Source organism: Diceros bicornis, chromosome 19, assembly GCF_020826845.1.
Source record: "Diceros bicornis minor isolate mBicDic1 chromosome 19, mDicBic1.mat.cur, whole genome shotgun sequence".
NCBI classification, from domain to species: Eukaryota; Metazoa; Chordata; class Mammalia; order Perissodactyla; family Rhinocerotidae; genus Diceros; species Diceros bicornis.
Genome location: NC_080758.1, coordinates 45,230,654 through 45,243,819, shown reverse-complemented (window position 1 = coordinate 45,243,819; position 13,166 = coordinate 45,230,654). Strand labels below are relative to the sequence as shown.

The following is a 13,166-nucleotide window of genomic DNA, read 5'->3' as shown; positions in this document are numbered from 1 at the left end:
TAGTTTTTGACTTATCAGGTTTTCACAAAAGCATGAAACACTGGTAACTTGAGCTTCCTAGCATTTGGATTCTAGAAAAGTGAAAAGTTTTCAATTCAATGTTTTTTTTTCCCCAGAGATTATAGTCAATAGCCCCCTCTGTTTGCTTTATAAGAGGAAGTTGGTATGATGCCAAAAGCTTAGGCTTTGGCACCAGAAAAACCTTGATTTCTGTCCTAGCTCTGCCACTCTCTATGTGACCTTAGGAAATATGGTTAAACCTCATTACCCTCAGTCTTCTTATCTGTAAAGTGGGGATAATATCTTCTCCTCAGGATTGTGGTGATGTGTCAATATAATACAGGCGCTCTCAGAAATGATCTAAACAAACACCCTAAGCGTATTTTCACAACTCCCTAAACATTGGGCTATATCTGTTATTTTGGAAGTGATGATACATCATATAACTGAGACAGAATAGGGATGGGACTCTGCCCCTCACCCTTAACCACCAGATCCAGCACCTCCCAGCCCAAATATTTTTTTTTTATATAATTTTTATTTTTTTTCCCCCCAAAGCCCCAGCAGATAGCTGTATGTCATAGCTGCACATCCTTCTAGTTGCTGTATGTGGGACGCGGCCTCAGCATGGCCGGAGAAGCGGTGCTTCGGGGTGCGCCTGGATCCGAACCCGCGCCACCAGCAGCGGAGCGCGCGCACTTAACCGCCAAGCCACCGGCCGGCCCCAGCCCAAATATTTTTGAAGTCAAGATAAGATGAGCAACCTTCCCACCGCAAAACTTCCCCCAAGCGGTTGAGGCGCCCACAGGCGCCCAAAGCCTCGAGATGACCACTACACGACCTTCCTGGGGTGGCCGCAGTGAGCAACGCCGCCATGTTGGACCTACTGGGCAGGCGCAGGGCCCGCAGCCCCGACGGGGCGTGCGAAGATGACACCGCCGGGAGGAGGGGAGCAGAACGCTTCCGGAGGAGGAGGAGCATGACGCCGCTCCGCTCCCTGCACCGCATAGACTCAGGACGACTCCTTTCGGAGAGCCAGCCAGAGAGCCACTTCTCCTGTGCTGTCTCCCTTGTGCTTGGGTCTAAGCCCCAATAAAACCTGTCTGAGCCTTTGGTTGGGCCTCTTGTCGGTTTCTATTCCACAGAGAGCCTAAGAACCTAGGGTCGGTATCACAATTAATCTTAAAAGTCTAGTTCCAGCACTTAAAGCAGGGTTGCGTAGAATGTTTCAAGGCCAGCGCCCTGCATGCTACAGCACGATGGAGCACAGTGCCCTAAAAAAGCATGTTTTTCCACTGCATTAGGTGAATTCTGTTGCTAGGAGAAACTTAACTCCATGGCTTCTTTCACATCAGCCATTTAGGCATTTTTCTCTGATTCCATCAGTACACAACTGGGTAGTGATTTTCTCCTCTGAAAATAGACTTAGTCCAGGAGAGTTCCGCGTTCATTTTGACGTATGCTGAATCTGAGATGGAAGAATACAAAAACATGGCAAGATAGCCCTCTGACATATGCCAGAAAGACACCTCCGAGCCCCCCATGCTTGGTCCCTTTCAGGAAATCCACTCAAAATACATCTTTCCTTGGTTGTGACCCTCGACTCACCTGTGGTGTTTGTTGAGACAGCAATCACTGGGCAGAGCTGGCAACTGAGAGGCTGAGTCCTGGCACCAAGTTCCGTCAGGATGCTGCCAAGGAAAATTATCCAAAACTGGAAATGTAAGGCAAAAGGAAGGTAGCAAGTCCTTTCAATGTCATCTTGGAGCACTATGTTGAACGGGCTGTGATATTGTGATTTATAATAAGAAATATATATATTTGGTCTTCGTTTCTGGCACAGAACTTCTAACATCTTTGGAATTTCCTAAGTGTTGAGAACAATTGAGGTGTCTCTTGTTATGTTAATGAGCTAACTTTTGGACCCAACCTAAGGATGGGGGCTGGTAGCCAGGGGAACAAACCTTAACTAGAAGATGGGAACTTTCAGTCCAACCCACTAGACCGCCAGGGAGGGGAGAGGGGCTGGAGATTGAGTTCAATCACCAACGGCCAATGATTTAATCAATCATGCTTACATAACAAAGCCGCCATAAAAACCCAAAAGGAGGGGATTTGGAGAGCTTCTGGGTTGGTGAACAAGTGGACATTGGGGAGAGTGGCTTGCTCAGAGAGGGTATGGAAGCTCCGCACCCTTTCCCCATACTTGCCCTATGCATTTCTTCCATTTGTCTGTTCCTGAGTTATATCTTTTTATAATAAATTGGTAATTTAGTAAGTAAAATGTTTCTCTGAGTTCTGTGAGCTGCTCTAGCAAATTAATTTAACCCTAGGAGGAGGTCGTTAGAACCTCCCATCTGTTGGTTCAGGCAGCACAGGTGACATCCTGGACTTGCAACTGGCATCTGAAGTGGAGGGGGAGGCTGTCTTGTAGGACTGAGCCCTTAACCTGTGAAATCTGATACTGCCTCTGCATAAACAGTGTCACAATTGAGTTGAATTGTAGAACACCCAGGGGGTGTCCGAGAGTTGCTTGTTGGTGTGGGGAAAACCTCTCTCCACACATTGGAATTGGGTCTCAGAGCTCTTTTACAGGCCTACTCAAGATTCTTTAATTATCTGGGGAAATGTACCTTTGTTTCGCCTATCATCCGCTTATGATTAAAAGCCTGGATTTTGTGAAGTTACATGTTAACTTGTAGATTTTTATCCTTTGAAGATAAGTCTTTTCTGTCTAGTAAGCAAACAAACAAAATCACAGAGTATAGGCATTTACCCCCCTGTAGGACATTAACCGGAAATCTCTTTCTAACATTTCTTTCTCCAATGCCTAAATAATTCCTGTTCCTCTATCCTCCTTGAACCAGCTTCATCATCCTACTGGGTTTTTTATTAATGAATTGAACAAGTCTCTGGTATTTGTTCACTCTATATTTGTATTAGATTCATGTTTTTAACTTTTTGAAAAGTATGTTTTGACAGTCCTCAGCCTCTGTGCTTCACATACACAGAGCAGCACTATAATAGCCATCCTTCCACACCCAGATAGACTTTGCATATATAGTGTGTCCAGGGTCCCCAAGGCCACCCCTAGGTTCGGTGATTCGCTGAGGACTCCAAGGATTCAGCATACAGTCACACGCACAGCTATGATCTATTACGGTGAAAGAATACAAAGCAGAATCAGCAAAGGGAAAAGGCACAGGGAGCAAAGTCTGGAGGGGCAGGTTTCCAAGAGTCCTTCCAGTGCAGTCACACAGGACACACTTGATTCCTCCAGCATCAAATTGTGCCAATATTTCTAAAGTGTCATCTACCAGGAAGCTCATTAGAGACTCAGTGCCCAAGGTTTTTATTGGGGACTGTTTATGTAGGCACCCTCTGCCTAGCATGTACCAAAATCCCAGACTCCCAGGTGGAAAGCAGGTATTCAGCATGAACCACATTGTTTGTACAGTTTAGCCACAGGGAGCCACTCTTAGTTTGAGAATGGTGGAAACCAGAGGAAATCCAAGTTCCCAGAGGCCAGCTAAGAACTTACCTCACCTGCAGGTCTTTTTAAGGATAGCCGTCTCAGGCCTGCTCTCTTAACTCTTCTCTGCACAGGTAGGTTACAATAGTACCAAGGACACAGAGGGAAGCCCTCCTTTGGTGTACTCCAAGGCAGATTGCAAATTTGATACCCCAAATCCATTCTGCCTTTCTTCCTTAGTAACAGAGGAACAACGTGCCCAGTTAAACAAGTGTCCTGCCTGACTTCCTTGCAGCTCAAGTGGCCAAAGAGAAGTTGGTGGAAGTTGTCAGATGGGACTCAAGGAATGCTCATTTAGGAGAGAGCAGACAGCTAATGTGTGTCTCTTTGCATTACTCCATTTCCTCCTTCTGCCCAGGAATGTGGAGGCTTCAGCAGCCGTCCTGTGACCTAGAGGATGGAAACCACTTTCTAAGAATGCAGAACAGAGGAACAGAAGGAGCTTGGCCCCTGATGACTCCATGAATCCTCTATACCAGCCCTGGACCACCTACTGCCAGACTCTTTTATATGAGCACGAACCCTTATGAATTTAAGCTGCTGTAGCTGAATCTCTGTTACTAGTAGCAAAAAGCAATCCCCAATTTATACAAAACCTATCCAAAACAAACAAGCAAACAAACCTATTCACTCTAAATACTGCCAGACCTCTGAATTTAAGGAAACTTGTTTTCAATCCTATGAACTTTTCTTCAACAGACAGTTCCCAACTTCATAATAGACTGTGTTTAAACTGCATTTACAAGGTGGATGTTTGGAATTCTGAAAATCTTTTCCCAGAGAAACACTATAAATTATATTTAGGTTGTTAGATTAGTCCACAAAGGCCTGTTTAGGTCATGATTTAGCTCAACTTTAGGAATCACTGTAGCGCCAGGCTGTTTTGGACCACAAATTGTTCTGTTTTACTGGTCAGTTAGAAATAAGTGTTGTGGAGAAAGAGCATGTTCTTCTCAAAAGCAGTAGAGTTTGAAGTGTTTTAAACAAGAGGGAAACATAAGCAGATATATTTAAATATATATATATATAAATATTTTAAAGATCTTTTTTATGCATAAACACAAACTTCCACTTCAATGAACTAGGAGCCATCTGTCTCCCCAAAGCACGATCTATAACAAAGAAATCACATGGAGGAGTGGTGACTGACCTAACAGAGGGGAAGAAGCAGAAACCTAAGGGCTGTTAAGAAAAATATTCCATGACCTTGTTAAAGCACAGTAAGGCAGACTTGATACAGGATGGGGAGTATAGTGATAGGTGTAGGGACCACTGTAATGGGATTTTGCAGAGGGGAGAGTGCACTCAACTCAGAACACAGCATGGGCAAGTGGGAATTTATAGCCAAGGAGCGGGGTGGAGTGAGTGGGTGCAAAATTACTAAGAGGAAACATCAGGGTAAGGGGGTTCTGGCTAAACCAACCTAACAGGATTCTTGCTGAATACAGCCCACGGGGATCAGATATCACTGGGGAATCGTGGAGAACAAGGAGCCTGATCAGATACTGAGGGTGATCAGATATCAACGGTGGGGGTTCTGGTTCAATTGACTTAGCAGAGTTTTTACCAAAACAGGATTTTACAAGAAGTGCACAGATGGGCCTTGGAGAAGGTTCAGAAGCCTGACTAAGGTTTGGTCAAGCAAAAAATCTGTGTCAGGGCCTGCAAAGGGGACACCAATGAAAGGCCAGCTATTTAGCCCCACAGAAACTTCAAAGGGCTCAGTAACTGGAAGCAACGGGTACTGGAGGTAGAGGTGGAGAGGGGGCTGAAAACACAGGGACGTTAGAGCTTATATAAGAAGCAGTTAGACCCCAGGGGCTTACCCCCACCCCAGAGCCAGTAACCTTCCTGCACTCTACTCAGGAGACCTGAGGTTTCTGCTTGGAGATACTCATGGGTGGCAGGCAGAGGATGAGAATGTGGCACTGGACTACTCGGAAATTTTATTCTGAACAAGCACCCCAAGCCTCCCCCCGATCCGGCGCCCAGAACTCCTACAGCCAGGCATCCACCCTCTAGGTGGAAGACCGGAAGAACCTTCTCTGGGGAAGATGACCTACAGATGCTGGCATTTCGGTATCTCCCAATAAAATTCTGGTTTGCTGGCTGAAGCAGACATTTGTCAAGGCATTTGCCTGCCCAGCATTTTGTGAACATTTTTCTTATATCTGGGGAACTTCCCACCTTAAAAGTCCAAACACGCCTAACACAGAAGCCAGAAACTCACTTTCGCAGCCTCCTCTGCAGCTAGGGCCCAGGCATGTGGCCAAGACACCATCAGTTGTGTATCACTGCACCAAACAGACTCAGAGGTGAGTGACGAGAAGCAGGCTGCTCTGAGAAGCCATTCCAGTGTTGGGTCTTCAGAAACTCCCTGTTAGCAGAGGTCCCAGAGGCAGGGGCCTGGCAGGAGCGGCCTGCCCCCAGCGTCACGTTGTTCCCACAGCGCCTGTAGGCAGTTCTCCAATGTCCTTCCCAGAGATCCTTTCCATGGGCCGGTTCCAGTTCTCTGCTGTGCTAAGAACCCTGACTGCCACACTGGCCACCAGCAAAAAGCTGGTCATAACCTGACACACAGTTCTTAAATCCAGGCCTGTCCAGTAAGAAGAGACATTAGATAAACACTCCATTTTAGAGACAGGGAGCAAAACAAGAGCAGGAAGGAACTTACAGCACAGTGCAGGAAAAAAGTAAAACAGATTAGAATATCTTCAGTAATGAGAAAATAACATTCATCAGTGAATAGAACACCATAAAAAAAAAACTGAGGGGCCAGCCCAGTGGCGCAAGTGGTTAAGTGCGCACGCTCTGCTGCAGTGGCCCGGGGTTTGCCGGTTCGGATCCCGGGCGCACACCGGCACACCGCTTGTCAAGCCATGCTGTGGCAGCGTCCCATATAAAGTGGAGGAAGATGGGTATGGATGTTAGCCCAGGGCCGGTCTTCCTCAGCAAAAAGAGGAGGATTGGCAGATGTTAGCTCAGGGCCGATCTTCCTCACACATACACAAAAAAAACTGAGAGCAAGAGTTCTTGAAAGTTAAAAATGGCAGCCAAACTAAAAAATTCAATTAAAAAGTTGGATTATAGAAGACATATATTTGCTATTTTATTGTCTGTCTCCCCAGCTAGAAGGTAGCCGTCCCCAAGGCACTGTTTACATAGTGCCCAGCACACAGAGCAGTAGCTGGCAGGGTAGGGGCTCAGGACATATTTGTTGACTGTATAAATGAGTCTCCCCCAAAAAAGTAAAACAAAACAAAGAGACGAAGAGTAGTTAAGAAAAATTATAAAATAATGAAAAATAGTCTGGAATGTCTATTAGGAATTCCAGACAAAGAGAACAACAACAAAAAAAGGCAGGGAAGAAATTACTAAAGAATGAGAAAATTCCCCGGATCTGAACAAGAGTCTGCAGAAATTCAGATGCCAAGGAGTGATCAGCCAAACAAATAAAAAGGAGCCACACTAGGTGAAACACTGTGAAATTTCAGAACTCTAGAGATAAGGAGAGGGTCCCAAGACTCCAGACAGAAAGGATTGGGGCTTCTCACCTACAAGATTGGGATTGCTAGATACAGTGGATTGATGCTATCAAAATTCTGAGGGAAAAATCATTATCAAATCTGGAATTCTATACCCAGGCCAACTAGTAATCAAGTGTGAGAATAGAATAAACACATTTTCAGACAGGAAAAATCTCCAAAAAATTATATACCTTTTCTCAAAATTATGGAGACATGGGACCAAGAAAAGAGGGGATTCAACATACAATGGCAAAGGAAATGACAAAGAAAAAATGTGTGAAGCAGAACTAGAGAGCCGTCAGTCCAGATTGTAGCAGGAGGACAAAGAGCTCCAAGATTTAAAAAAAGAAGAACCAGTAAAGTATTGGAATGGTTGTGGAAATTAGATCAAGAGGTTAGTGGGTGTGGAAAGATTGGAGAAAAGCATAAAGGGAACTAAGCAAATGAGAAAAAGGATGCAGTTAACTCCAGAAAGAAAAGTTCTATAGGAAACTTAATTATAGCTTATTACTTGGCTTAGCAACAAACTGTATTTGCATAGTTAAAACAAGGTAAATAATGATTCAAATAAAAAATGCAATTAGTTTTACTGGGAAGACAGCTGGAAAGGAAGTGTTGGGGAGGGTTAAATTCTCATTAATAAATCCCACATATGACTGATAAATCAAAGATATTAGGAAAAGCTTATTATTTAGAAATATGGAGGTAAACACCAGAAAAAATGGCTAATAGTTGAAAGTGGTTACTTTAAAGGAATAAGATGGGAGTTGGAGGGGCAAAGCAGGGGACTTCGTTTTTGTTGGAAGCTTTTGAGCACTATTTGATTTTTAAAAATTATAAGCATTTGTTGCTTAGATAAAAATTTTAAAATTAATTTCAAGCAAGTCATGCTGGCTAACAGTGTGGACACCAATTGGAGGGTCTAAAGGCAGAGATAATGAGACAGTAAGGAGTTGCAGCTATGTGAGCAGTGAGGATGGAGTGTTTAAGTAGGCTAGTGGCAAAGGGAATGAAGAGAAGGGGATGGAGCAGAGTATTTAAAAGGTAGAAATGACAAGACATGGTGATTTATTTTTATTTTTATTTATTCATTAATTTTTTCCCCCAAAGCCCCAGTAGATAGTTGTATGTCATAGTTGCACATCCCTCTAGTTGCCGCACGTGGGACGCGGCCTCAGCATGGCTGGAGAAGCGGCACGTCGGTGCACGCCCGGGATCCGAACGCCGGCCGCCAGCGGCAGAGCGCGCGCACCTAACCGCTAAGCCACGGGGCCGGCCCAGGACATGGTGATTTGAAGAGTGAGCAGGCAAAGGAAAAGGGCAAGTCTAATGTGACGGTTTCTGATGTGAAAGCTGAGCGGGTGTTCTCTGAGTCAGAGCAGGAAGAGCAGGCTGGGTGACGGCAGCAGTTTCAGTTTTGGATGAGTTTCAGGTAGCTAAAGGACCTCCAAGTGGCAATGCTAGATGGGTATGGATCTCGAGTTCAGGAGAGTTCTGGGCTGAACTGAGAGAGGGATATGAGGTTAGATCTATCAAATAAGCCCAGACACATCTCAAGGAAAGCTAACCCAAACGTCTCCTTGGGCACCACTAGTTTATGGATCCCGGGTAAATTGACTACCAGGTGAGAGTAGAAGTCCAACTGGTTATCCTGGGTGTCATCTCTCAGTAGCTCTCACGTGCCAAGTGCCACAAGTCCCTCAGTCCTTCCCCTTTCTTGCGTTTCTCTGGAAGTCCCTAAAGTTGGAAAATGTCTCCCATGAGGTTCACGCTACTGTCCCCATCTCTTCCACGCTTCTGACTGACTTGCTTCTCATCTCCCCTGTCCATCCTTGTGTGCTGCTTCTGGCACCTCCTGGATGCCAGTACCAGTGGTCCCCTGGGGCACCCACCCAATTGGCACTGATCGATTCTTCACCTCTGATATCCCTTGGGAAGGAGTCTCTGCTGCTGGCATCTGAAGCTGTTACTTGCTATCCTGGAATCTGTCACTTAAGTTGACTGCACCAAAGCACTGCTCAGACCACCCACATGGTAGAACTGACACCAATAAAAAATCAAGGCAAAGGTTTGGAGGTCATAGTTCTGTAGCAGGTACCCAGAAATGCCAGATTCATGTCCTACCAGGCATCTCTATTCCTCACACGGTCCCCAACAGCCGTGAACAAGAAACGCTACCCAAATGGGAAATGAAGGCCACTTTCTTAATAACTGAGGCAGTACTCCATAATCCACAGGGCAGGGATCTGATAAAAAGTGACCTGAGTCTCTCACAAGGGTGGAAGCCAAACATTGGGCTGGGAAGAGGCTGATCAGACTGTTGCATATAGCTGGGAAGTGACGCCTTCTACAGCTAGCTCTATTACTACAGAAAGAACACAGGGGAAAAAAAGCTGGTGTGCAGCAAGAAAGGCAACAAGGCAGACGAGAGCCCAGGCAGGCTCAGTGAGTGGCTGCTGCATTTCAGTTCCCAGTGCCAGGCCCTCCTGAGACCTCAACATACTCTGCTTTAATTCTGCCCATACACATTTCTGATAAAGAATCCCTTCCAATTTATGCCCCCTTACATGGGTATGTTACTTGCAACCAAAAGAGACCAGTGTAGCACTCTAGGGCAGGAACCATGCTGTCCTGACTATGGATCTCCCGTGTCTAGAACACTGGTAGCCACACTTGGGATTTAGTCCACGTCTGCTGAAGGAATGGGGAGTATCTGTAATGGTCCTGAAGAACAGGCCAAGTGTATTTAATTCAGGAGTTATAATCTAGTTCGTAACATACTCACCAAATACCAATAGCACCCAAAGGGCTGCTATAAATCCCAAACGGAACATGGAGATTTGAATCTAACCTTAAAGGGACCACTAAAGCCATGTCTGACAGCAACATGAAAGAAATACAAAGTTACATGATCTAGCTTCAGAAAACCGTGCTTATGGAAGCTCAGTGTGAAATTTCACTTTAATCTTTCACTCATCTAAGTATAAAGGGACATCCGAATATGCAAGTTTACTTTTCCTCAAGGAAATATTTATTGCATATTATTAGTGATTATATTTTACAGCAAAATTAAATGAAATTTATACACTTTTCATAAACATAAAATGGAAATCAAGGCATTATCAAATTTATATGCTGAACCAAAGTCCTGGTTTTCAGAATTCAGCAATCATGATTCTGGTCCAGGGCCACCAGTCCATGATTTTAAATAGTTGAGGATCCTGTCAGTCACTGGAACAAAATCTTCTCTGTATGTGACAATCGTTTCCACATAAAACCCTTTCCGAGGCTCAAGCATTTCATTTGTTGAGACATCCTTCTGCTCTACTTCACCACCTTTAAAAAAAATGGAACACCTTAATTATTAACTTTTAACTTAGACAGCAGTCATCAAAATTATCAGTAAAGTCTTGTAAATAAAATAAACTAAGGCAACAGCCCCACCCACATCAGACTCCTGACACCATTCTCTTTTTGTAAAAAAATAAATATGACCTCTACAGACACTGAAATGTTTTTAAATGCTCAACACTGGACATGGGTACCTTCGGCCCACTGATCATCTTCATCACCAAATGTAATCTTTAGCACACTTTTTACACAAATAACTTTATTGAGATACATATCAGACAGTTAACTCGTTTAAAATGTACGGTTTTTAGTATTTTGAGATCTGTTCAACCAGCATCAAAATCAATTTTAGAATATTTTCATCCACAAAAAGAAACCCCATTCCCTCTAGCAGTCACTCCCCATCAACTCTGCCCCTTCAGCCCCAGGCAACCACTAATCTACTAGAAGTATCTATAGATCTCCAGCACATTTCTTTTTTTGTGTGTGTGTGTGAGGAAGACCAGCCCTGAGCTAACATCCGTGCCCATCTTCCTCCACTTTATATGGGACGCCGCCACAGCACGGCTTGACAAGCGGTGCGTCGCTGTGCACCCGCATGTGAACCCGCGGCCGCCAGGCGCGGAGCCTGCGCACTTAACCGCTATGCCACGAGGCCAGCCCCTCCAGCACATTTCTGAAGGCTGAGGGATTTCCTTTTCCGCCCAGTCACTGGGAATGTTTTAAACTCCTTGGCTGGTAAAAGTCCTGAAACTGTCTGTTTGCCAAACGCGACGAGGGCTAATGTTACAGAAGATCACCTCTTCAAATCCCCGTCGGGGGCCTTTGAAATTCCACCTGGAACCTTACAGAGATTCTTCAAATTCTGAGTACAGGGACGGGCTCATTCAATAAATAAACAGGATTTAGGTAAGAGGATTTAAAAGGCAGTTCCTGGCAGATTCCATTATAACGAGTGGCTCTAAGCATCCGTTCCCACTAGTTTTGCAGAATAAACCTGGGGCTTGCGGCACGGCGGCCCGCTTCGACGACCCCCCGGGTACGCCCCACGGAAGGCTGCGCGTCCAGCGGAGGGTCCTGCCGGAGAGCCGTACCTGGCTGCCCGCTCTTTTTCCGGCCGAAGAAAAACAAGGAGCCCAACAGGCTCCAGGCGCCCAACGCATAGACTGCGGACATCCGCCGGTACCAGGCGGTGGCCTGGTCCGGACGCATGGCGCCGCCCGGGAAGGCCCAGCTCCTCGCAGACCCAGGGCGGAGACAGCCCTTCCGGTCGGCCCGTCGCCGCCGCCGCCGCCGCCTCCAACCGGGCGCCGGCCCCCGGGGCCGCTTCCTGCGCTGGCCCCGATGCATCCTGGGGCGTGTAGTCCCGAAAGTCGCGCCCGGGCTGGGACTCGGAGGTGTGGAGCTTGGGGTCGGGCGGCTTCCGTGCTGCCCTGCAAACGGAGGACCTTGCATACCACACGATGAGGACCAAATGACAATTTCTCTGAGAACACGTCTCACTTGCAAAATTGCAACGCCTGCCTTACACAGGCTTCAGATGGTATTTGTGAAGGTTAATTCCACTCCTCCTCCACTTCTCAAGTTTGAAGTATAGTTACAGGATCTAGCTTCAGTACACCCCCTGTCTCACCGCGCAACTCATCTTCCTCGTGTTGCTTTTTGGAACCCTGTCTGGGTTAGCCTTGGGTCCCTCCACGTCAAAACTAATCCTTCCGCTGTGCTCCGGCTCCATTCTTTACTGCCTCCTTAGGGGCCTTTCCCATCAATTGAACTCCAACGCTCACTCCCCCACCTCCCACACATTTTCATTCCACTGATTTTTACTCTTCATCATACAAACGTGCCCATATCTCAAAAACAAAAAATATCCTTCGACTCTGTCTACCTTCCGCTTTTCTCTTATCCATACGTTTCTGCAAAGCATAAACCACCCCCACTCCAACAGACCGGACAACTTGAGAGCAAAAGTGGTGTGTGTGGACACTCAGTAAATCGCCATATCCAGTAACTGTTTTTCAGCCATGATCAAACTTGATTTCTAAAGCATTTGGCACACTGACCCCAGCTACTCCTTTTTTGGCTTCAAAAACATTTTCTTCCCTATCTCCATATCTTTCAGGGCTCTTTCTACTTTGCCCTCCATCTAGAAATTGGTGTTTTGCCATACGCAAAAATTAATTCTGAATGGATCACAGGCTTAAATGTAAAAGTTAAAACTACAAACCTAGAAGGAAACATAGGAGAAGAGGCTTTGTCACCTTGTGATAAGCAAAGAATTCTTAGAATACAAAAAGCATGAACCATAAAACAAATATTGGTAAATTGTGCTTTTTTCAAAATTAAAACTTTTGCTCTTCAAAAGTCACAGTTAAGAAAAGGAAACCATCCACACAATAAAATATTCAAAATATATATATTTGACAAAGAACTTGTATGCAGAATATATAAGGATTCCTTACAATTCAATTATATAGAGACAACCCAACCAAAAAATAGGCAACAAATTTGAACACTTAACAAATAAGCACAGGGACATCATTAGTCATCGCAGAAATGCAAATTAAAACCACAATGAGACACCATTACACACCTATTAGAATGACTAAAAATTAGGTTGACAATACCAAGAGTTGTAAGGATTTGGAGCAATCAGAACTCTCACTGGTGGGAACATAAAATGTCACAACCTCTTTGCAATACTGGCAGTTTCTTAAAGAGTCAAACATACACCTACCATAGGACTCAGACATTCC

The 13,166-nt window shown here is 45.2% G+C and overlaps 1 protein-coding gene across 1 annotated transcript; it reads right to left on the bottom strand.

Moving 5' to 3' along the window:
• Positions 1-10,067: 10,067 nt before the first annotated feature.
• SMIM26 (small integral membrane protein 26) lies at positions 10,068-11,696 on the bottom strand. The gene is made up of 2 exons (XM_058563307.1): positions 11,505-11,696; positions 10,068-10,395 (listed from the first exon to the last, which is right to left on the bottom strand). The coding sequence occupies exons 1-2, from the start codon at positions 11,620-11,622 to the stop codon at positions 10,229-10,231; spliced, it is 285 nt and encodes a 94-aa protein (XP_058419290.1). The 5' UTR covers positions 11,623-11,696; the 3' UTR covers positions 10,068-10,228.
• Between the last annotated feature and the right edge of the window lie 1,470 nt (positions 11,697-13,166).

Coding starts and splice junctions, on each gene's coding strand:
- SMIM26 (XM_058563307.1), bottom strand. CDS start 11,622: ATGCGTCCGGACCAGGCCACCGCCTGGTACCGGCGGATGTCCGCAGTC. Junction 10,396..11,504: donor GAAAAAGAGCGGGCAGCCAG/GTACGGCTCTCC, acceptor TTTTTTTTAAAG/GTGGTGAAGTAGAGCAGAAG.